Here is a 25531-nt window from a genome sequence, read left to right as displayed (position 1 = left end):
TGGCACATGTTTTACGCTGGAGGCCCTTCCTACCGCAACCTCACCTATTTATCCGGGCTTGGGCACGCTAAGAGTGCACTGGCTTGTGCAACCCTAATGTCTGGGTTCGCAGTACACGGTGAAATGAGACCACGTTTCTCCAGGACCCTGGTGCTACATAAAACAACATAGAGCTACATTACACCACATAGAGCTACATAACAGGACACAGAGTTCAGGACTAAAGTAAATTGTCCTCACTACATAAAGTGCATCGTGTGCTACCTAGTGCAAACAGTGCACCAGAAAATGCAAGACAGTGTGGGACAGATACACAAAACATATAAACCCAGTGAATAATGTTATACAATACAATGTTTTAGAGAACTGTATACAAGAGTGTACTTTTAAGTAAACACAAACTGTAAACACGAAAGGTTGTGCAAAACAGTACCAGCAGCAATCAAGTTGTGCAAAACAGCATGTAAACAGTTATATAGTTATAATAGAATAATACAATTTTATATGTATGATTTTACCCTGTGAGTAATTTCAGTCTTGTGCTTTTTCATGTTTGAGTTGGGAAGTTGTGTCCTGTGTGGTGCTATAGTGCCTGCGTAAGAGGAGGTAAGCAAGAGCTTTCCAAAAAGAGAGAAAAATTATATATCTTCATTACCTCCTCTTTCAGAGAAGCTGATACAGCAGAACAATACTGAACCTGGTTACTTGCTTTTATTACTGTATTTTCCGGACTATAAGTCGCTATTTTTTTCCCACGCTTTGAACTCCGCAGCTTAAACAACGAAGCGGCTAATATATGGATTTTTCCTGTGTTTTTCCCGGTTTCCCAAGCTTCAAGCCAAAAAACTAAACCCCATAACATTAGACCAATGAAATTGCCGAACGGGTTCAAGTGAACCAATGAAACTCTTTATATTAAATCAGATGCGCTCCCACTGAATCGGGTCGCACCACATCATAAATATGGATGATGTTCCTCTGACGTTTGACCTGCCACTCACTCGGACTGTCTACAGGAAATGCGAATCATTCCTCACGCTGAAAACAACCGGGCATAAAAAAACGCAGTTCACCTGTGTTCTGAGCTGCACGGCATCGGGAGCCCTGATATCTAAGTGAGATCTCCACTGAAGCAAGTGTGAGGGTTTTTTTTTTTTGTGAATTTAAAATCTTTTGGTTATTCACTGTAGGGCCAGTGACAGCAGCAGCAGATGAGTCACCAAATACAGAATCCTCTAAGCAGGAGTAGAGCATCAGGATGAATCAAGCAGGGCTGGAGGGCAAGAGAAGTCGCAGCAGGACAAAAAAAAAGTGTCAGACTTTGGCCCTTACATCACATCAGGCAGCAGGAGTGCATGTACAGCTTGACAGGGTGAGAGAGAGACTAAATTAAATGTTTCTATACTATGAAAGCTTGAGGGTGTATATTGTGAGACAGTGTAAGCAAGGACTCTTGTATCTATGGCTAAACGGCTCAAAGGGAGAGTTAGAATGCAACATTTATCTCAGCACGACAGGAAACTCATCGTGAAAAATCTCACTTTATGCTCGATTAAAATTCACATGTAAACATCTTGTTCACGTGAGTAACGTTCCTGCGCCAAGTAACAGTGGTGGAACTCCAGCCATGACGTTCACATCCATATCCTGTGGTGAGATTTCACTAATCGATATCCTGTTTCGCCCTTCAACTGTTTTGTCAAGGCTGAGACTTTTAGGCTTTGAAATATTTTCTCACAGCAAGCTCTGGAACCGGGCCAAAAGGTTTCCGAGAGCTACACACTCATTCATGCCGTGGCGTTTTTTTTTTTTTTAAGCGGCCTTGTTATTCCAAAATGTGCTGTCAATAGTGAAAGAGGACAAGCGCACCAAAGTAAGCTAGCACACTAGGTGTAGTGGGAAATAGGAATCGATAATTGATTGAAAAACAAGTCCAGTGTGTGCTCTTAATTAAAGGTGTGTGTGTGTGCTTTAAATGTTTAAGGTATTCAGGCAACAGGAACCTCTTGATATGTATTTGATAAAGCAGTTCATTCATTGTAATTAGATACTAAATTGCAGTCGATCTGAGACACGTCGTCTCACTCGCACCGTGAGAATGCAGCGTCAGCATTTTGGCACGCAGTGTGTTCGCAGTGTTGGGGTTTGTGATGATAAAATGCACTGTCCAGAGACAAGCAAGGCTTAATCCAGTGTCCGCATTGTACAACAATGCTGGTCTGGCACGCACACACACACACACACACACACACACACACACACACTCCTTTCTCCCTCCCTTTTGCTGTCTGACTCATTAAGAATAATCTGCTCTTCAAATGAACAGGGTTAAAGGTCAGTACAGAACTATTAGGTAATGACTCCATCTGTTAGTCATGTGGAGACACATTTGTTTCATTTAAATTATTTTACAAATTCAGATAAGAATAGTCTCTTTTTCTTTTCTTTTTTTTCTTCTTTTTTTTGTTTGTTTGGTTAAAGGGGGTCCATGTTGTTTTATTCATTTCCTCACATCATCTCAGAGTTTTTCCCTCGTCACAGTTGCCCCTGGCTTGGTCATTAGGGATAAACTTTAAGTAATAAACCTAAGGGTAATATTAATTCATTTTTATTGTATGTTCTTAATTTATTCTGCATATTGAATTGGAATTTGAATGTAAGCCATTTTCCATTTCACACGCAGACCCCCGGCAGTGTTCATAACAGCTGAAATGTATCAGGCAAAGGTCTCTTAGATCTTCCGGATGCACATGAGATACGCAGGCGAGCACGAGAACGTTGGCACTGCCATCGCCTCTGCTTGCGCACTCGAATGCAAATGTATGCATGAAGTATGCGCCAGAATCTTCCGCTTTGCATCTGGCCATATCACACCACCTCAGGGTGGGTTTTCTTCTAACACGGCACTGCCCACTAGACCTGTAAATCAATGAAGTGTGAGGAGTTCTTTTGGGTGGTAGAAAATTCATGTCTTCTCTGGGGTCCTTAGAATAATGTTATTTAGTAGACTATGGGATGATCTGGGCATGTTCTCCGCCTCAGCTGTTGCAGAGAACTGAAGGTGAGCTGAAGTTGCATACGTTTAAGGTAGCAAATGATGCTTGATGTTTGCCTTTTGTTGAAGTGATGGCTGCTGCTGCTGATGTTTCTGGTTTTCACTGTCCAGCATTTATTTTTTTTATGTTTATAGCTTGAATTTTCTCTACACACTCTCCTGAGGCGCCACTGATTTCTGTTGTTTTCTTCCTAACTTTGTTTTGCTTCTTAATGTCTCCATGACTTTTTTTTTTTTTATTATTGTATATAATCATAATGGAGACATTCATTCATTATTTATTAATAATTATATAGTGCTAATAATAATCATTTTATCAGAATAGAATTTAGGTAATTTGTTCGTCACACCATCTTTTTGTTGTTTGCTGACAATTTTGCGGAAACCTTGGTATAATAATGGATGCGTTTTAGCATTTAGACATGGATTGATAATGTACTTGCTCACGATCTGATCAGACCCAGCATATTTGTAGAGCTAAGTGCAGAGAATCTCTTTCTTTCTTTCTTTCTTTCTTTCTTTCTTTCTTTCTTTCTTTCTTTCTTTCTTTCTTTCTTTCTTTCTTTCTTTCTTTCTTTTGTTCTCCTTTCTTTCTTTCTTTTTCTTTCTTTCTTCTTTCTTTCTTTCTTCTTTCTTTCTTTCTTTCTTTCTTTTTGTTTGTTTGTTTCTTTCTTTTTTTCTTTCTTTCTTTCTCTTTGTTTGTTTGTTTGTTTCTTTCTTTCTTTCTTTTTCATTATTTTCTTTCTCTCTCTCTCTTTCTTTCTTACTTTCTTTCTTTCTTTCTTTTTGTTTCTTTGTTTCTTTCTTTTCTTTCTTTCTTTCTTTCTTTCTTTCTTTCTTTCTTTCTTTCTTTCTTTCTTTCTTTCTTTCTCTCTGTTTGTTTCTTTCTTTCTCTCTGTTTGTTTATTTCTTTCTTTCATTGTTTGTCTTTCTCTCTCTCTCTCTCTCTCTCTCTCTCTCTCTCTCTCTTTTTGTTTGTTTGTTTGTTTTTCTCTGTTTGTGTCTTTCTTTCTCTCTATCTCTCTTTTTGTTTCTTTTGATCTTTCTTTCTTTCTTTCTTTCTTTCTTTCTTTCTGTTTGTTTGTTTCATTCTCTTTGTTTTTCTTTTCATTCCTACTTTTCTTTCTCTCTCTCTCTCTCTCTCTCTCTCTCTCTCTCTCTCTCTCTCTCTCTCTCTCTCTTTCTTTCTTTTTTATTTTTGTTTTGTCTCTCTCTCTCTTTCTTTCTTTCTTTCTTTTTTTCTTTTCATTCTCCTCTCTTCCTTCCTTCTTCCTCCTTTCTTCTCTTCTGGATTAAGTTTTAGTTGAAGATGGTAGCCACAGTGAGAATAAATATAAACCTTGCTCATGAATTCAGCATAAGTGAATAACTTGTTACAACATTCCAGCAGTCCAAAATAGCTAACAGTAAACATCGCTCACCGTTCATCGCTCACTAATACAAAAAAGACGTTTATACTGAAGCAGTTCTTTTATAATAGTTTAGCTCTGATAATGGAATATATTTCGCTGGCTTCAGATATTTGTGCCAGTCAGTACATGGTGCACAGAACGCCTTCTTACTGAATTTGGATCTCTCTGAAGGAACATCTAAATAAATATGTACTGTAAGAACTTTAACGTGTCGACACGAATGCTCCATATTATTTACACCCAAACTACGAACACTACCTGAGAAGATAGCAGAATAGATGGATTTCTCTGCATAGGTAATCGGCACCACTGAAAAATTACACATTGCCGATTTGATTTGATTTTCTCTGCAAGAAAGACACCATTGTGTTTGTTGCTTAGCAACTCCATGCACTTTCCCCTCATTATACCTTTAAGTTCACTTGGGAGCCCCCCACCCACTAGAATCACATGGTTTCTATAAAATACATATTCATATTTTTCAGTATTAATTAGGCTCAGATTTTTTTTACAGCCACTAAAAAAGAATGCAGTTATATCTGAAATTCGAATGTTTTTTATTTAGTTCAGCCACAAATATGCCTAGATGGTGTTATGCCTAGATTTTTGTATGCTAACCATGTAAAACTTGCTCCTGTCATCACCCAGGAATGCGTTTTTATTTATTCATATGGCTTGCTTCTGATTCAGGGTGTTCAGTGCGCTAGCCTTATCCTAACGGTGTAAAAGAACCTTCATATTGCACTATACTCCCTGTAAGATATTTATTATTCAGCAACAGAAAACATTACACCGATAAATATTACATTTATAGCAATTAAACAGGAGAAAATCTGAAAACATCATTGCCTGGCCTTTGTTTTGTGTTTTCAAAACTCCTTCATTCTATAGCTATTGAGTTTGAGTGAGTCTGTGCCTATGATGGCACCTGTTTCCTTTTCTGATATGTTCTTCTTGCTCATTCACCTCAAGTTCTGACATGTTGTGCCTTCCGACATACTTTTCTGCTCACCACAGTTGTAAAAAAAAAAAAAAGTCTGTGGTTGAGTTATTATAGGCTTCCGATCAGTTCAAAACAATCTGTTCATTCTCATGTGATCTCTCGTTTGAACAAAGTGCTTCTTCTCTGAGAAACTTACTGAATTCATTTTTTTTGGACTTTCCTGTGTAATCTTTTGAGGCTGTTAATGCAGTTTTTTTTATATACTCATGCCATCCTGTCTGGCACCAACCACACCATGGTCAATGAAGCCACATTTTCCCCCATTCTGAGGTTTGATGTCAATTATGTCTGCAGGATTTTATTCAATTCATGTTTATTTGTTCATAAAAAGCTCAAACCAGCTTTACACAGTTAATGCAGTAATAAAGAATGAATCTTTTTCTTTCAACTGATCTTGTTAAGGGTCACCACAGCAGATCATTTGTCTCCACACCACCCTGTCCTCTACATCTGCATCCTTCAAACCAATTATAAAGAATGAATAAGATTGTTCTTAAGTGTAAGTTTGTCCCTGATGAGCGAGCTGGTGGCGACTGTGTCAAGGAAAAACTCCCTGAGATGGCATAAGGAAGAAACCTTGATAGGAACCAAACTCGAGAGAAACCATGCTCATCTGGGTTGCACCGAATGTTCATTTATTACAGCTAAACAATGTTGAGGTGTGCAGTGATCAAATGCAACCTGTAGTCCTGAGTCATTGTGACAAACTGTTGACATGAAGTACAGTCCAAATCCATTTTGAAAAAGCACTGTTAATTAATGAATCTCCAGGCTGTTGAGGTGAAACCATTCCCAGCTTCACAAAGTGGCGTCCAATTAAAGAGAACACCATCCAGAGGCGATGTCTTTGGAGTGGGATGCCAGCTTGAATGAGCTGTGGTAGAGATGTTCATATAGTATATTAGACAACACAATAGCTATTAGGACACCAGATTTCTTTAATTCTGAAGCTTGTTATCTTACTTGTAGTCTTTTAAACACTCCTATGAAATTTACTGGATGCCCGCGCATGGATATGGGTGATATTCCGTTTACAAGTCACTCATTGTTTATTGTTTCTGGCTTCGGTCGTTCCTGGTGTATATCTGTGCCAACGGTGATAGTGCTGACGGCATGGGAACGACGTGGCGGTTGCTTTGTTATTAATGCTGTTAGGTTCAGATCTGTGCTCCGCATTGTATGATTTATTCCCTTCTGGTTCTGATCGGGACTTCATTGGATACCACAAAACTGAAACGGCGTGTTTAAAGGAATGCCTTAGAATGGAGACTTGGGTTGGAAAGAAACCTGCTATTTCCAGACTACAGTTACATCACAGGGAAATAAATGATTTTTGGATTAAAGCACACACGAATATCATAAATACGCATGGTAATTAAGAACCTTTGTTGTAAATTCAAATAAGATTGCTATACCCTACTCTCTTAAAGTGATCCAACGCTTTCTTACTTTTTCCAAAAATGTGGTATGACAACCTTATATGTAACGATAGTCGGTTAGTTTTGCCATGGATGGAAATGCATTTGTAAAACCTCTTGCTGGATTGGTATAATCTGTGTCCTTTCAGTTTCTCGGCTTTTGAATCCGAGATGTTCTTGCCCACCATAAATATACACAATTTTAATTAACTGGGCTACATTTGAGGTTTGTGATTCCTTTTTTTTTTATTTAAAAAATTTTTTTTTTTTTTTTTTTTTTTGCTGAATTTGCATACAAGTCTATCTTTGAAAACTAAACCCATTTAGAACATTTAACTTCCATATTACATCAAAATACAAATATATAAATACATTTCAGATTTATTTAGGAAATCTCAAGCAATTGCGACTTTATTTCTTATAAACATTGAACATTTCTGGTGCATCGACCTGTAACCATGCTCTCGGCCTAAAGTTTGAAGCTGTTGGTGTATAAACGAGGCTCCTCTGCTTCATCTTTCTTGTTCCTCCAGAGCTGATTGTTACACAGATTTCTCTCCAGGGATCGGAGGCTTAGTTTAATACCATGCAATTCTATTGTCTGTAGTCCATTTCATTTTCAATGTGTCGAGCTTTCTGCCAAGGGGGTGATGCTGCCCATTTGGACGAAAAAAAGTTGGAATTGGAGGAAAAAGTCAGAATAAGGCAAACTTTTTATTTTTTATTTTATTTTTTAATGTATGGGAAAGGGGCATTTATATGTATCTTCTCGCCGTTCCTCCATTTTTCATTCTGCAGCATCTTCAGTGTTAGTTTAGCGGGTGGTGCGTCAGTAATAATGGTCCGTGGGAAAAAGCAGTGCTCTGTGTGTAGTTAAGTAGACTAAACAAAGCTTTGAGGCAAATTATTTGCCATGAGGATTTTTTTGTATTTGAATTACTCAACTTACTCGAGGGTATATATTTATAAATGTTTTGGTTAATCAAACTTTGTATGCCATTGGGGGTGTAACATACCAGCATGATGCAATGCAGTTCCAAAATGTGAATGTGGTAATGTGTTATTTACATCCTGGAAATCTGTGCTTTATTTTTTTACGCATGTAATGCATTTGCAGTCTTGTTTACCAGGTCACATTTTCATTCTTTTGTAGCTAGCCATTGAGAACTGCACTCATGAAGTTAATTAGCAAAGCACTTCAGATTGTTGCAACGGCCACCAAGCATTATACATTTCACAGCAATCAGATTGTAATGGTTTAAAAGAGCTTTCCAGTAAACATCAGACACTGGAAAATTTTGCCAACTTTGGAGTTTAATTTCTGCTATGGAGCTAAAAAATTGTTTTGTTGATCATTGTCCCCAGGTCAAAATCTAATTTTTATTTTTATTTTTTATTTTTGGCGAAATTAAACGTATTATACATTTACATACATTTTATCAAATGTGCATTGTTTTTGATTCAGAAATTTTCTGAAAAAGTCTCCAGTTATTTTTCCTGGTTTCAAAATGTTCTGAGAATTGGATAAAAATCTTTAAGTCAGTATTGTTTATTTTATTGGATATTATCGTATTTATTGTTAAATTTCTATTAGCCATGAATTAGAGAAATCTCAGCTGTTGGCTCTTTTAACTCTGGTCTGTTTTTCACAGGTATGTAAATGATCAGGCATGACCATTCCACAAGATCACCATGCAGGCCTGAGAAATATTGCACTGATGCCCATAGTCTGTGGAAACCAAAGGATAAGGACATAGTCGGAGTGGAGCTAGCTGCCACATCCCCATCCTCAAAAGATGCTGCAGACCTAAGATGTTTAGTTGGTGAGGCGTCACCATGACAAGCCTGAAACGCTCACCTTCTGAGAGGCCTGCTGCGGGGACGGTCCAGGCCCCTGAAGAATTATATACTCGTCCGTTACGCCAGACCAATGGAGGGGTAAACCTTCTGCGTCCAGAAAATGCTTACCAGTCAGGAGGCATGATTGGAGTACCAAAGATGGGAGTTCGAGCCCGGGTTGCTGACTGGCCACCTAGGAGAGATGTGGTAACGGTGCGACTACCCGGTACAAATGCCGAAGCAGTGAGTCACACAGGAGCAAGCTCAGGTAGTCAGCCCAAACTTGGTGCTCTTATCGGTCCTCAAGATTCTTTAATGCTCCAAAGCATACAAAAGACACTTCAGAGCAAGTTAAATCCAGCCAGTTGTGAAATCTTTCTGGAAGAGCAGTTGCTCACAGTTGATGACCATAGAAGCTCCTCTCGTGGTAATACCAGACGCATCCGGCAACGTAGCAACAGTGACATGACCCTAAGTGAAGTTGATGGTAGTGGGGATAGTGGGGAAGATTGGGGCACTGTAGGCACAAAGTGGTCTCCACTACACCGGGAGTATGGTAGCACTTCCTCCATTGACCAGCATGCAGTTTCCTCTTCTGAAGTCTCAAGGAATAGCTTCTTTGAGATGTTAAAGGGCTATGAAGGGGAGAAGCAAGACCAACGTAGCCCAGCACCTGAAAGACTGGCAGAACTTCTCACAGTCTCAAGCAAAGAGCAGGATCGGATGGATACTGCTGTAGAGGACTTGAGAAATGAGTCTCCTTCTAGTCGGTTAAGAGAACGGGACAAACCTCCAAAAAGAAGATCCAAATCAGAGACTGGGGGTGAATCAATATTCAGGAAGCTCCGCAGTGCAAGGACAGATGTGGATTCTCCCAGGGTGGGTTCTGATTTAGAGGACAGCCGTCTTGAAGACTCCAAACCTCCTTTGAAGCCTTGGGTCTGCCAGAAAGGTTTTGCACACTATGACGTTCAGAGCATGCTGTTTAACATGAATGAGGTGATCCAGAACAGAGAGAACTCTGCAGCCAAATGCAAAAACACTACTTCTGGTGCCTCTGCTGCTTCTGCTTTTTCTGGTTCCGCAACATCCACTTTATCATCAACACACAGCCTGCCGTACAGCTCTCCTGGTGGCAGCCAAGAGGAACTGAACCTACGGGATAGTCCCACTTTGGACACAACTGATGATGACGATGGCAACGGACTAGTACGCAAATGTCCCTGTTTCTGTACTGAAATTGGGGGTGACTTTAGACATAAGGTAGGGGTTGCTGTACCCGCTGAGTTGGGGAGTGGGAGTTCCAGGGCTTTTGGTCAATCTGAAATTACACTAAGCCTCCATTGCACCAATGGAGGCATCGCTGTTGTAGAAGGTCCAAAAGATGCATCCGCCTTACTCAGTGATCGGGACAAGCAGTATGTCATTGAGCATGTGGACCATGGAGCGTATTACTACAGGAAACTTTTTTACTTGAGAGGTAAGGCATATACTTTGGCTTACAGGGCAAAACACTGTGTAGCACAAAACTTACATTCTGTGTGTATTTGCAGAGCATTGGAACTACTTTGGTATAGATGAGATTTTGGGACCAGTGGCAATAAGCATTAGGAGAGAGAAGTTGGAGGACCACAAGGAGCATGGCCAGCAGTATAACTACAGAATTATATTCCGAACCAGCGAGGTTAGTACACCCCTACCCTCTCTAAATAAACAAGAGACCTTTGTTCGTAGTTTGTTCTCGCAATTTTGGACATTTGTGAAAAGAATTTCTAGAAAAGGCAACCGAGTCCCCATGTATTGACTTTGATACTAATAATGCCTGGACTAAAGGAATGCACCAAAAGCTTCTGTGGCAAACCTTCTCCTTTTTAAAAAAAAAACACTTAGAGGCATTTATTTCAGTGTACCGTATTTTTCGGACTATAAGCCACTACTTTTTTCCCACGTTTTGAACCCCGCGACTTAAACAACGAAGCGGCTAATTTATGGATTTTTCCTGGGGTTTTCCCGGTTTCCCACACTTCAAGCCAAAAAACTGAACCCCATGACATTAGACCAATGAAATTTCCGAACGGAAACAAAAAAAACGCACCTCACTTGTGTTCTGAGCTGCACGGCATCGGGAGAAAAGATTCACCGATGGCGATTTTTAAACGCACGACGATGCCAAAAGAAAAGCTCTCGAGAGAAATAGTTGTGAAAGGAAGGAGGAAGACAGTGAACAATGACTTTCTTGGTAGGCTACTGTTTAGATACAAGCCGTTGTAACACGTTAAGTCTGGGTGAAGGGATAGCTCGCTAACTCCAGTTGCAACAGAAATCATATAAGCACAGACAGGTTTCCAAAACTCATGCTTTTTTATTTTTCTTGGCAACAGCGTTACGGGTTAGTCAAAGAAACTTAGAAATGAGCATCAGAAAATAATAAGGACATAATCCTCGGTCTTGCACACATGCAGTAATACCGGGAAAATGCGGCGGCAGGCTATTTCCAAAATGTCGCTCTGCTCTTAAAGGAGCCACAACATATTTCACTCGTTACACCGTGTAACAGACACTGTCTTTCGGTAAAGCCTGTGGAAAGTGTATTAGTTTCAGTGTAGACTGAAACTGTAGGCTTATACACAGGTGCAGCTTATTTATGTTCAAAATAAAAATATTTCTAAAATTCAGTGGGTGCGGCTTATATTTTGAAAAGCATCACTATTTGTGGTACAATAATGCATGCAAGTGGAGCATAGGCATAGCCAGCACTGAATTTGTCAGATCCTGTTGTGCATTTTTAATAAACAGCAATAGAAAATGAGACGTCCATAAAAATATATAATTTTTTAGAGTTCTAAATGTATTTGTTTTATTGCTATTAGGACACCTGATTTTTATTTTTAAAGCTTGCTCACTTCTTGTTTACTTGCTTCTTAGTCTTTTAAACACCTATAAAATGTAACAAAAAATAAATAATCCTTGTGTGGAAATAATAATCACAGTAATAGTAAATGAGACATCCATAAAAATAAAAATAAAAATTCTCTGCTCTAAATGTATTTTTCTGCCCTGATTGTGTTTATCCACGCTTATCTTTGTCATGCATGTCAATAAATCTGGCACTGACCCCGTATCTCATATTGTTTAGCTCACCACTATGCGTGGCTCTATACTTGAAGATTCGGTACCTTCCACCGCCAAACATGGCACTGCTCGAGGGTTACCTCTGAAAGAAGTTCTGGAGTACCTGCTTCCAGAGATGGACATCTCCTGCCTCCGCCTTGCCCTCAATACACCAAAAGTCACAGAGCAGCTGATGAAATTGGATGAGCAGGGGGTATGAAGGCAAACTGCATTGGCTGTTAGCTCATTCTAACTGTCTCTTTGATCATGGAGCTCAGGGAGGCTAATTTGATGTAGTCTTTCTGCATTTATATTGCAGCCGCTTCATTTATCTCTTCTTGGTTTTTTTTTGCTTCCTCAGCTCAGTTTCCAGGTGAAGGTGGGGGTAATGTACTGTCGTGCAGGACAGAGCACAGAGGAGGAGATGTATAACAATGAAAATGCTGGTCCCGCTTTTGAAGAGTTTCTACAGCTGCTGGGAGAAAAAGTGCGATTGAAAGGGTTCAACAAGTACAGAGCTCAGCTGGACACCAAGAGTAAGAAATGAAGATTGTTCAGAATCATCATCATAAATAAAATAAATGGTTTTTAGTTTTTAACTGGGGTGGTTTCACAGGTTCTGATAGAATTTAGTCAATTATTGTGTTAACGACAATTTTTTAATTATGAAACACATTTTTATTCAACGTGTTCTATACAAGTTGACTTATAAGACTACTTGTTCTTGAGTTGACCTTTATTCACTTAAAATGGCTAATAGCTTGTGGAAGTCTTCAGCTCTCCAAGAACTTGATTACTGCATGACAAGATTTAATCAGGAAACCCAAATGAGCTATAGGCAGAATATGCAGAATCTATAGGCAGATTTATTTAGCTTCTTTAATCACACTTGCAATGTTAAAATGACTACTTAAATAATCTGTCTTTACTTCCACATCCTGTTTGTCAGATTTACAGCCATGCAGTCTATACGTATCAGGGGAGTGAAGCAAGACTTGTGTATTTTCTTTAGGTTTTAACTAAGATGCATTTGAAATAAAGCAGTCAAATGTAGACTTTCAGCTTAGATTGCACGGTTTTAGCGAAAATATTGCTTTAATCGTTTAGGCATTACAGAGTAGCTCCATGTTTTCCACAGGCCCGATAGTAATCCGCTGCTAACCTTTCCATGGCCAGGTGTGGCCTGTTTCCTCTTTATTTCATGTCAAGTCAAGAAGCTTTTATAGACAACGTTTCTCCAGAACCCTGGAGCTACATAAAACAACATAGAACAACATAGAGCTACAAGAAGGCAGAGCCTTGTCACATTATTATTTATTAGTGTTGTCCTCGCCACAGAAAGTGCATCGAGCGCGACCTGGTGCAAACAGTTTTAGACGGAGAAACCAGACCAACACATGACCGTGTAGGACAAATACACAAAACACAAAATAACACAGCGTAGGTGCTGTAGACATGGAGGTGTGAAATGAGTATGAGTGTGTGTTTGAGGAGATAAAAGTCTAGAAATTAATCCAATTGCAGTTGTTCATGGAAACTCTTTAAACTCAATGGTACCACACGAAAAGAAAGGCCAGATTAGACTTTTTGAGAGTCTCAAAAAGATACTGAAGCAATATTTTTGCACAGGTGAATCCAAGATTGACCAGAATTAAAGGAAGACTAAGGAGAATAAAAGGAAGGCTTTGTGATCCAGAGTGTACCACGTCATCTGTCACACACTGTGGTCTACAAGGTCCAACCCAAGAGCTTTTTAACACGAAGAAATCAAATTTTCCTAAATGGCCGAGTCCGTCACCCGACCTTAACCTAATTTGAGCTTGATTTTACTAACTGAAGACAGAAAGACCCACAAAAAGGCAAATCATTGAAGGAAACTCAGCATTTAGTGATGTCCCTGTGTTCCAGAAGTCAGGCAGTCCTTATATTTACAATTATTTTGATCAGGATTTTCTTGAGTAAATATCCATCCTTACACAAATATTATTTCAGATTTTTTTTAAAGTGACGTCCTCACCAAGCCTTTTATTCTTTTACCCTGTTTCTTACTCTGCAGCTGTACCTTCTTTTTTTAATTCCTTTTTTTCCCCCCAAAAGACTTTAAATAAACCTGAGGGATACCACAGTCACATGTACTTATAGTCCAGTTGCCTGAATGAACCTTTTGTGCTTCTAATAAAAACATGATGGATAATTCCAACCATGTACTTAATTGCACATCCACGTTCATCCTTTGAAATGCTGCTCCATAATCGGAATTTCTTTTCTGTCAGAAGGCAGCTGAGAAGCAGATTTCTTTTGGTTGAATGCTGTTATTTTCTTTTTCTCAGGTATAAATTATAGGCATAAATTGTACATATTTCTCTCAAAATACTGCATTTTCTTAGTTTTTTTAAACAGCTAATGTTTACTTTAACATTTAAGGTAAACAAACAAACCACTACCTAAAGTAGCTAATAGGCATTGACACATTTTATTCCAATATTGTCAGCCTGTTACCCTACATTCACAGCAGCAAGTGACAGCTCTTTGTGAATGCATGATGCAAAATTGAAGAGAAAAGAGATTTTAATTGGGTTGTTCCTCAGTTTAATGCAAATTTGGTTTGAGATGGTAAAAATGACAGATTCAAACCAATGGACTTGAACGATTGCTCAGGCAAATCCAGTGGCATGTGTGTGGTCCAACATTTCTTCAGTTCCCCACTCACAATTGAAGTTCCTACCAGCGATTAGTTCCCATTTACTATTTGATGTGCGAAAAAGAAAGAAAATTACAATTGTGTTTTTGCCCTTATTCCTGTCATGATACATATATCTTTCAATATGTATTGAAACAATCTTGGAAAGTTGTCTCTCATGGGTGTTTGTATCTAGATTATATTGCTTTGCTAATCTGCCAACAGTTTTAGAATGAAGCCTAGCATGTAACATATAAATCAAGCGCCCAGTTTTCCTCCAGGTTATTGTGTTCTAAATTCTGTTGAATTACTTTGAAGCTGTAAAGTATAAGGCTTTAATGAGAACAAAAAAAAACTGGAGTGTATACCCAACAACAGTGTGTATACTGTTTACTTCACTGACAACTGTAAAGGTTTATTAAAGGACTTTTTCTCTGTATTGTTTTGAAGTTTCTCCTATAAAGTGATATTAAGTGTGAGATCATTTCTAAATAATAAAGAAATGTTATTAATGGTTGATTTACCTCTTCTCTTCTAGCGGATTCCACTGGGACCCACTCTCTGTACACCGCATACAAGGACTATGAGATCATGTTTCACGTGACAACCATGCTGCCATACACTCCAAACAATAGACAGCAGGTTGAGCAATGATTTATTTAATCCTTTTTTTTTCTCTGTTTCATTATGCTACCTGCCCTTTATCAACTTTTCAAATGTATGATTATGCTCCAGGGCTTATTTTACCAGTTCTTCCACACCTGTCGATCCCTGTATCTCTAGTTATAAATGTTTTTGTAATAGTGATTTTGATAGACTGAAAGAGATTCCTATTAATTTTTTTTTTTTAATTTCTTTTCAGTTGTTGAGGAAAAGACACATTGGGAATGATATCGTAACCATCGTTTTTCAAGAGCCAGGAGCTCATCCCTTCACCCCCAAAAACATCCGCTCGCATTTCCAACATGTCTTCATCATTGTCCGTGTGCACAACCCCTGCTCTGAGAACACCTGCTACAGGTAAACAACCGAACCAGCAATGAAGTACTGGTTTAATTATGTTGACAAGTACCCCAAAAAAAAAAGACCGGTAAAATATTGTTGAGCAGCATTACAATATTGTATTATCTTAAGTTTGTTGATTTGTTTGTGATATTTAGATACCTAGGGCCTATTTTTACTTCGAGGGGCATCACTATTTGTGGTAAATGGCCAATTTAGCTGGTAAGTTACCAAAGTGTTTTCATGCAAGTGGAGCACTTGACTCCTCCAGTCCTCCTACTGCATCATGAAAATCATTACAGAATCAAGCAATTGTTGCAAAATCCCTCGTTGCCCCAAGGTCATCATATCCATGTTATGAGACGTGTATGACTACATTCAACACAATTATTTGGAACATTTGGATTATTGTGATTATATTTACTGGGATTGTTTCTCTCCCTGTTCATTAATCACATTCTGGTCAATTGAGACCTTTAGGTGCCCCTGACTTTTAGATTTAGATCCAGAGGGTCTTCTATATTTTGTCAGTAGCAAAATATACCAAAATGACGACCTCAAACATGCAAAAAGCACATCCACAGAGTGGAGACAGAGTTGAAACAACAAACTGGTTAAGAAATTGATTGTGTAGAGGTACCTTGTTAGGACTAATCATGTTCCACAAACACCTCCAGCTTTAGCACCATTGTGCCGACTGACTTTTTTTCAGTGTAGACACCATGGCCCCACCCCCTTCCATTGTTCTTGCTGTCACCATGACAACCCTCAGAAACAGAGGACACCATTTCCACTGACTCCCATACTTCCTGAGATTATCTCGACTCCTCCTGCCTCCTGCTGTCTACTGTATACTTTTTTTTTTTTTTTTTTAGAGACGAGGCCGTGATGGCCTGATGGAAACAGCCCCAGGGTGCTGAAGACCTGTGTCAGCAAGTTCTGTAGGCCACTAGAAAACCTGTTCACAGCGAAAAGTGCCTCAGGCCTGGAAGTCTTCCTGCTTCTAGCCCCAATACTAAAGACAACATTCCCCACTACCCAAAAAAAAATATGGAACTAGTGAGGCAGCTTCTTAAAGTATCTTCTATTTCTAATAATAGACCTACCAGACACTCATTTGTGGAGTATGCTCTGATCTATATTTTCCACAGAGCTTACTCACACTTGGATGCAATCACGTCTACTTGGAAGGATCGTGTTCCATTCTCCTCTTAGTCTCCTGGATTGACCAACAAGTCAGATTTTGAGGGGTTTTAAGCAATACTGGGAAACGTTTATGGAACCATCAACTCTTTTTTTTAACATTTTTATTCCCCCCCCGTTCTTTCTCCATGTTGGCTTTTCAGTAATAAACTTATGCCATCTGCAGAAGTTCTTGTCTTTATACCTATCGTTTAAGAATGCAGATCAGAGGAGGTGGAAAATGTAGATTAGAGAAGCCTGGATGAGGTGCATCAGAATCCATCTTGAGCTTAACATCAGTAAGACATTGGAAATGGCGATGGAAACAATGCGTGTTAGAGAGTCTGTCGAGCCTGGCACTGCATAGGGCAAGGATGTGGAAGTGGTGCACTGCTAAAACTTCCCGTGGTCTTACCGAACTGGTCTTAAGACTGGGACGTGCTGTGAAGGAAAGGTTAGAGCAGGCTACTCTTTCCAAAGCAGGTAAAGTGTATAAACAGATGCAGCCAGCTACTGGGCTCTTCTGTCGTTTTCTTGTTGCAAGTATTCTTTCCTCCATGGTATGCTATGGGAAAGCATCTTATTGTGATGTCAATTTTTCTGTTTTGGTATTTAAATTCAATAAATGCCTGATAAGTATAGTATATACTAATGGCTAAGACATGAAACAAAAGGGTTCTCGATTACACCAGTGTGGACTACAGCCACAGATGATGATGGTACCCATTTTTCTGTTTTTATGCATAGTGTTTCATCCAGGTCCTTATATAGCAAGGTGCTCTAAGAAAGTGCTTTTGTGGATCCTTTCTGCCCGGAGCTAGGAAGCTTCATAATGCTTTTCTTCCCAGCAAGCTATTGTGCCTGCTCTTCCCGAGGGACAGGACGTCAATATAAAATTATTTGCTTTCAATTTAGCGCTCAAATGTTTTCTCCGTCTGGCTGATAATAGTCCATAGTTTCTGATTGTGGCTTTAAAAAGCGCCTTATTTAAAGGATGATCGATATCAGTACCAAATTCCAGTGAAACGCTTCGCTCGTCACGTATACGTCATAACGCGTTAGGATCGCTTCAGAAGAACTCTATATGGGTGTGTAGTACATTTGCTCTGATTAAGTTTGACTGCATGTCTGCTCCATGAATTGTTACCTAACGTGATTGAGGCACCAAAGCACTGATTTCAGACTGTATTTTTACGTTATCTCATTTTAACACGTGCACGATTTTTTGTGGGATCTTCATTTTGCCAAACTGTAACTGTTTTAATAAGGTTTAACAGATTAAGAAAAATAGGTCTTGATTGCGTTAAATCTTCAAAGCTGTTTGAACAAATGCGTATACGCGCACACTTCATTCGACCGCCGCAGGAGAGTCTGAAGAAGTTAAGTGATGTGCAGGACTCTTGTGCTCAGACCTTCATCCCCCCACCCTCGTGCACGCTCTCACACACGCTCTCATGCATGCACAGGGTTATCGGCTAAATGACGAGACTCGCAGCTTACAGCATCGTGCTCTCGATACCGCACATGCACCTTCCTAGTTTTTGTCTTAATAGGATTTTCCTTTTCAATTCTACATGCTTGACCTATCAACGTTTAGTTGAGAATATATATTTTTTTACCTTTTTCCTCTTCAAAACTCTATTTGAACACTCTGGCAAAGAGAAATCAGGACTTTATAGCACCATACAGGAACAAATGGAAATAAAGTGAATTCTTAAAAAAGGCATGATCTCCTTACGAATGATTGATTCCGTTGGGGTTTTTCTTTTTTATTTCTTGACGTCACCGTCTCAGTGTCCTTTGTTTTGGAAGAACGAACATCGATGAAGACCACCTTTCTCTTTTTTTGGACATTTAATACATTTTTCTTCAAATGATTCGAAGGAAAGTTGGAAATCGAAAAAGGGATGCCTCCTCTTGGAAATATCAGCAGAAAGAAATACCTTGTGATGTGCCACTAGCCACGCTTGTCCTTGGTGAGGCTTTAATTTTGAATCCACACACCGCTGTCTCTGAGGCATTGCTTGTCCGTCCGATTCATCCCTGGACTCTTGCAGAAGGTGGTGGTAATCTGAACATAATTGCATGTACATAGAAAATCGAAATGGAGGCTTTTCGTGAAAATTGCGTGTTGGTAGCTGAGACTTATAACCTTTACAGATAAAGGAATATCCGTAATTTTTTAGTTCATCAGAAGTTAACATTAGGCAGTCGTCAAACGGCTCTTGGATGTTGTTTGTTAAAGATTAAATGAAAGTATTTACAAGGGAATAGATTGTGTTTGGTGGACAGGGACTGCTCATAACCCATAGTAGGATTTTAGTAGGAATAAAGTTATTTAGTAAATATTTTAGATTTTCTATTTAGTGAAATTAAAAACGTAATTTTCCAAGTTATAATGACATTTTAGTTTTTCCAGTGGGGGTGCATATAAGCTTTAAACAGTTTATAATATACAATACATGGACGGAAGTTTGTGGACACCTTTTTTTTTTTTTTTTTTTTTTTTTTTGACATCCCATTCCACATTTATTGCCCATTTTCTGGAATAATATTCTCCACTCTTCTGGGATGTTCCACTAGATCTTAGACTGTAGTTGTAAAGATTTGTGCTCATTCAGCCAAAAGCGCAAAAGGGTGGAGTCAGTGTTTGTTTCAGTTCAGTGCGTCCCAACCCTCGGGCCGCGGACCGGCACCGGTCCTTGGGTCAATTGGTACCGGACCGCAAAGAAAGAATGCATAACTTACATTATTTCTGTGTTATTTATTATCTGATTGTGAACGATGTATTATTTTGGAAAATTACCGGATTCTCTCCACCACATCTGTCTCTTGATGCATGTTAAGATGCCTGGGTCACGTCTTACCTACGTCCGCTACCTTCTTAAAGGAGCTCCGGCCGCTAACACGTAATACATTACTGCTAAATTCCCCAAGCGAGCAAAATAAACAAACACCACCACAGTGGATTCACGTTTATTATTATATTTAGAAAATACCAGTTTTTATGCCGGTGGTATTTTATTTTGATGTATTTATCCGCTACACCTTAAAGGCCGGTCCGTGAAAATATGGTCTGACAATAAACCAGTCCGTGGCGCAAAAAAGATTGGGGACCACTGTTTTAGTTATCCTCAGGATGTTTAATAAGGTTGAGGTCAGAGCTCTATAGCAGGCCACTAAAGATCTTCCACTTCAACCCATGTCTTTATGGAGTCTCTCTGAAGGGTCTGGTGTCCTAGTTGAAGTAAAGGGAAAATCTTCTGCATTCACCTGTACATTCTATACAATTGTGTGGCTGCAACTTTGTTGTAACACTTTGAGGAAGAAAAAGATATGGCTGGAAATGTCCCAATACTTGGAGTCCCAATACGTATGCTTATATACTGTACATTCTCGCTTCCTTTAGAAGTATTAGTATTATTTCTAGTGACAACTCAGTTTTAAGTGTTATTTCTAACTTGTAATCAGTTAATACATTAGTCTTAGTGCATCAGGATGAGGTAAATTACTGGTCCACATGGAACACAGTTCAGCTACGAATCGATTGCCGAGAATACATTTCAGTATGTGTTCTTTTGTTGTCATTGTGGTTTCCACCCTTATACCAATCTGCCCTTTATGTGTGCACCTTGAAAAGTATTCAAAGTGCAAAAGACTCCTAAAAGTCCATTGTGTAGAGAGCTATAAAAAATGGAAGAGCTTTTGAAATGCAATTTTGCTAAACAATCCTCCTTAAATCTAGTAATTCATATTGCAAAGTCTCTGAATTGAGTGCTCTTCTCAAGCACAAGTTTTGAATGACTGACTTTGCTTCATGTATAGCAGTAAAAGTAAGCAGGCAACACCTTTTGTATTGCGTAATGTCAAATGAGCTTTGGTTTTATTGTCTTTTGAGCGTTCAGTATTGAGGACACTGTTTGATGTTTTACCTCATAAAAATCAGTCAGAAATTTAAGCTGATGACATTGTTGTTGTTTTTTTTTTACCTCATGGACTCGAGACATGCATGATCGTAAAGAATTTTATGCTCTAGATCAGGGGTCACCAACCTTTTTGAAACTGAGAGCTAATTCTTGGGTACTGATTAATATGAAGGGCTACCAGTTTGATACACACTTCTGAAATAACAAATTTGCTCAATTTACCTTTAATTATTATAATGATTAATATTGTATTATAAATAATGAATGATATTCATCTATGTGAAGACACTGATCATGTTAATTTTTTCTCACAATTATAATCAACAATGATTCAACAAGGTAGGAAACAGATAAATATCAATATGCAAAACTTTATTTATATAACTTATATAAACTTATATAACTTTATACCAATGCAAGTGTGATTTAAAAAAGAATAGCAACAAAAAATGAGTTGCAGCTCACTGGTAAGTGGTGCTATGGTGAGCTATTTTTAGAAAAGGCCCACCGGTGACTCATGTGGTCCTTGCGGGCATCATGTTGGTGACCCCTGCTTTAGACTATATATATTTTGTTACTTTTGCCCAGTGACCCTCTTACTTTTATTTTTTCTTTATTTGTCATGTTATTTTTTTATTTTATTCGACTTATTTTTACTTATGGAATAGCTTGAATCGCCATTTTGTGGTTTTCTAGCAAATTGGTATGTGTTTGTCCATGTTTTTACACTCGCTCTCTCACTTCCTATAGCAGTTGTGCTTCCAGAAAAAACAAGAGCCTGTTTATGGCTGTGTGTGTGTGGGAGTTATTTAGTGGTCAGCTACAGCATCATGAGGGACTTTCAGAAGTTTGTAACCCCCTTGTCCATTGAACACTTCACACCCTTCTTTGTGCAAGAATGTATAAAGGCTTGGCATTGAGTAATAGCCAAAGGAAAACTGTTTTCTTGACAATAATGGAAGTTTTTTTTTTTTCCTCTTTTCTTTTTTTCCCTCTTTACCTCACTTTGACCTTACTAGTACTTTTATTTTCCAACCTCCCGAGGGAAAGTCCACTCGACCTACTTCTTTTGTCCATCTACAAAGCATGCCAAGCAAGAAACCTGACTAAATAGAGCTCTTGCTCATTCTTTTTTTGTGTGGTTTTAGCAGTAGGTACTGCCAAAACCACTGTTCTTTTGCTAGTGGTTTCAGTATTTGCAGGCTTGTAGGATAAAGTAAGTTTTTTGTATTTCATTAAATCAGTGTTTTGTGTGACTTTGTTTGGATGTGCTACATCAGAGCACTAAATAGTAAAGAAAATCATTTCGAATGATCTGGTATGAATCTGGGTGAACAAATTGTTGGACAAAATCACAGTCAGCGTATCACACATTTCAAGCTGATCATTAGGTGCTGTAGTGCCTTAATGTAATTAGTCTATTATTAACACTTTTATTGTAACTCTTTTAATATGCTATTTTCTGATGTCTACTTATTCATATATTCAAAGCAACGCAGCAAGTGATTTTATATTGAATTCAGACAGCTCACGTTTTTTGATCGGTCAAAAACACAATACTGAGCAATGCATTTGTTTTTGTTGTTTTTTCCTTGCAGTGTGGCAGTCAGTCGCTCGAGTGATGTGCCCTCATTCGGGCCTCCAATCCCCAAAGAAGTGACTCTACCCAAATCCACGGTTTTCAGAGAGTTCCTTCTGACGAAAGTCGTCAACGCCGAGAACGCCGCTCATAAATCGTCCAAGTTTGGCGCCATGGCTACACGCACGCGTCAGGAGTATCTGCGCGACCTGGCCGAGCGGCACGTCACCAGCACGCCGGTGGAATCATCCGGAAAATTTCCTTTCATCTCTCTGGCACATAAGCGAAAGGAGAAAGTCCGCCCTCATGCAGGGGCGGAGCTGCGCAGCCTTGGCGCAATCACATGGGCAGTACATTTGGAGGACCTCACGATGGGGGCGGAGCGTGAGGGTCTCCTGGCCATCTCTAATGAGTTCGTCCTTATACTCGACCAGGAGATCAAAGCCTTGGCGTTTAACTGCTCCACGAGAGATGTGATTGGCTGGTCGCTGGGAAGCCCCGCCTCTATGAAGATCTACTATGAGCGAGGTGAGAGTGTTTCGCTGCGATCCATCAACAACAATACGGAGGACTTCGGTGAGGTCGTCAAACGTCTGGAGGTCAGTGGGAGCCTTTATAGTCATTAAGGCAATTATGGTAATTATAAAACTTACTGTGTGTGTGTGTGTGTATGTGTGTGTGTATGTATGTGTATATATAATATATCACGGCGGCCGATATTTGATACCAATTTTCTGACTGATATGTTTGTCCGATTTTCTTTTTTCCCCTTCATCTCAAAATCAAATAGTTAATAAAGAAAACGTGATAAAGAAAAGAAAATTGCTTAAATTATACATTTATTGAACAAAACGAGCCTCTCCAATCAGTGCACTTGTTAGCAGGGTTTGGTCCCTGTGACTAAACTAAACTACATCTGGTTGAAGACTCGCTAATAATACAGTTCCAAAAACTTGGAAAGAGAACTCCGATCAGCTACGAGCACACGAGAAAAAATGAAACATGCTTGTTGTCACTCTTGCTGTTGTCATTCTTGCAACTTAGCGGACATGATGGAAAAAACACAAATCCATTGTAAACACTGCTTGCTTTATATATTTACAGTTCTAGTCTTTTCCCTGTTTGAATGCGGAACACAGACTACTGCTACCTGCTGGTATAGGAGAGTTGTGATCTCTCATGCAAGCGCAGAACATACACGCACGGTTCGGTGTGTTAGATGCGCCTGTTTAATAATCGTCTGTTAAGAAAAAAATCCTGACGCATGCAGTTGTTGCTGAGTATAGAGTATATAGAAAACTAACCATATGTCAAGATAAGTAAACTGTATGTCAGTTTATACTCCTCCATCTCTCACATATGATTTTGTTGTTTTGGCCACTGCCTAGATTTGATTGCTGTGTGTGTGTGTCAGTGCAGTAATGGTATGGTAGGTAATTATCTACACAGACAAAAAGCGTTGTCATCAGTCTCACACTGGTGGAGCTTTGTTGCTCTCTGGGGTTATTTAATTCCACACAGGCCTATTTAAAGGGATAGAACTCCTAGCCACATCTATACTTGTTTTTATGTCTGAAGGTTACTGTTGCTTGTAAGTAGACTGTTCGGCTAAACGTTTGTGGACACCTGGTAATAACACCATTGCGCTTCTTAAGCATCCTTTTTTTTTTTTTTTTTTATGTAGTCCTGCCTTTGGTTTTGTAACAAGCTTCACTCTTTTAGAAAGTCTTTCAACCCGATTTTAGATTGTGACTGTTGGGAATTTGTCTTTTTGGTTCAAGAGCATGTTGGGTGTGATGTGACTCTTAGTTTGTCATGGTTGGAGTGGAACAACCTATGTCTTCTTGGTGCTTCCTTTTTATTTTTTTTATATAACAGAGGCACTGCCAAGCTGGAACAGCTTTGTGCCTAATAGTTCTAGTAAAGGAATGACAGTTGTATGTCTTTTACTTGTATCCCCTTTGAGGGAACAGATTGGGGAAGAACAACATACGGTGTCCGTATACTTTTGACCAAAAGTCATTTGTTGTGGGTAATTTTGTACATTTACATTTACATTTGCGGCATTTGGCAGACGCCCTTATCCAGAGCGACTTACAACTGAGCAGGGGAGGGTTTTAGGGCTTTGCTCAAGGGCCCAGCAGTGGCAGCTTGGTGGTGGTGGGATTTGAACCTGTGATCTTCTGATCCAAAGCCCAATTATTGCCTTAACCACTGAGCTACCACCTCCACTCCACCTCCACCTCCACTCCACTGAGCTACCACCTCCACCACCACTGTACACTCTTGCCATTGTCATGAATTTGATTGTAGGTGTTGGTATACCCTATTTCAGTATTATGTTTATATCATATTAACCGCATCAGTTTAACGATTTATTAATTAAAAAGGCAAATATTAACAGTTTTATTCAAAAGTTAATAGTTTAACAGTTCAACAGAAAATCGACTGCCACGGAGATGAGAAAGTGATTGGGCCTCCAAAATTCACCCATTTTTATGCAGATTTGAAGTTTGCATGTTCAAAAACACAAGTAGAAAATCCAGATATGCTAAAAGTCTTGTTGCGGTTGGTTTATTTGTAAAGCGAATTGATATGCTTTCCATAACTTTCCATAACTATGTTCGAATTATATACAATATGCAACACAATGAATGAAAGCTCATGCCATTTGAATGAAAATGTGCTCGTTTTGAATGGTTGGCGTGTTGTTTTCCTCAGCTAGTGACAAAGGGCAGTCAGACGAAGGAGATGACTCTGAGAAGGAACGCTCTGGGTCAGCTCGGATTCCACGTGAATTTCGAGGGCATCGTAGCTGACGTCGAGCCCTACGGCTACGCGTGGCAGGCAGGGTTGAGACAGGGCAGCCGATTGGTGGAGATCTGCAAGGTCTCCGTGGCCTCACTGTCACACGAGCAAATCATTGATCTGCTGCGCACCTCAGTGACGGTCCGAGTGGTGATCATCCCTCCACATGAGGACTCCACTCCACGCAGGTGATCTTACGCAGGACAATTAGAAATGTTGTGAGGAATTTTCTGTCTGAGGTTCTATTAGAGGTTTAGGTTTAGAAGATGCCTTATATTTCATTCCAGGAAACTGTCTGTCTGTCTGTCTACATGTCTGTCTGTCTATCTACATGCTTGTGTGAGAAACAGTCTTAAATATACTTAGAAAATAGTTTGGGGTTGACTATATAGTAATAGTTAAAAAGGTTGACTTTTGACCTTTAGCATTTGTGTTGCTCAGGCTCTAACAATGGTGCATGCTATATTTGATGCTATGTACTGAGATTTCTTTTAGGTTTTTGCAGGTTCTCCACTT

General features: G+C 39.2%; 1 protein-coding gene across 2 annotated transcripts in view; it reads left to right on the top strand.

The window, feature by feature from the left end:
• Positions 1-25531, top strand: part of LOC124389952 (signal-induced proliferation-associated 1-like protein 1) — a 52015-nt gene that overhangs the window by 13290 nt on the left and 13194 nt on the right. For both annotated transcript variants that reach the window (XM_046855573.1, XM_046855572.1), the window contains exons 2-9: positions 8541-10207; positions 10281-10411; positions 11864-12052; positions 12200-12374; positions 15057-15160; positions 15381-15538; positions 22227-22806; positions 24929-25203. In XM_046855573.1, coding sequence (XP_046711529.1) covers positions 8725-10207; positions 10281-10411; positions 11864-12052; positions 12200-12374; positions 15057-15160; positions 15381-15538; positions 22227-22806; positions 24929-25203 — 3095 coding nt within the window. In that variant the 5' untranslated portion in view covers positions 8541-8724. The remainder of the gene's footprint in view (positions 1-8540; positions 10208-10280; positions 10412-11863; positions 12053-12199; positions 12375-15056; positions 15161-15380; positions 15539-22226; positions 22807-24928; positions 25204-25531) is intronic.

Source organism: Silurus meridionalis, chromosome 8, assembly GCF_014805685.1.
Source record: "Silurus meridionalis isolate SWU-2019-XX chromosome 8, ASM1480568v1, whole genome shotgun sequence".
In the NCBI taxonomy this organism is placed as follows: domain Eukaryota; kingdom Metazoa; phylum Chordata; class Actinopteri; order Siluriformes; family Siluridae; genus Silurus; species Silurus meridionalis.
The sequence above is the reverse complement of the archived record's forward strand: the minus strand, read 5'-3'. Positions and strand labels throughout refer to the sequence as shown.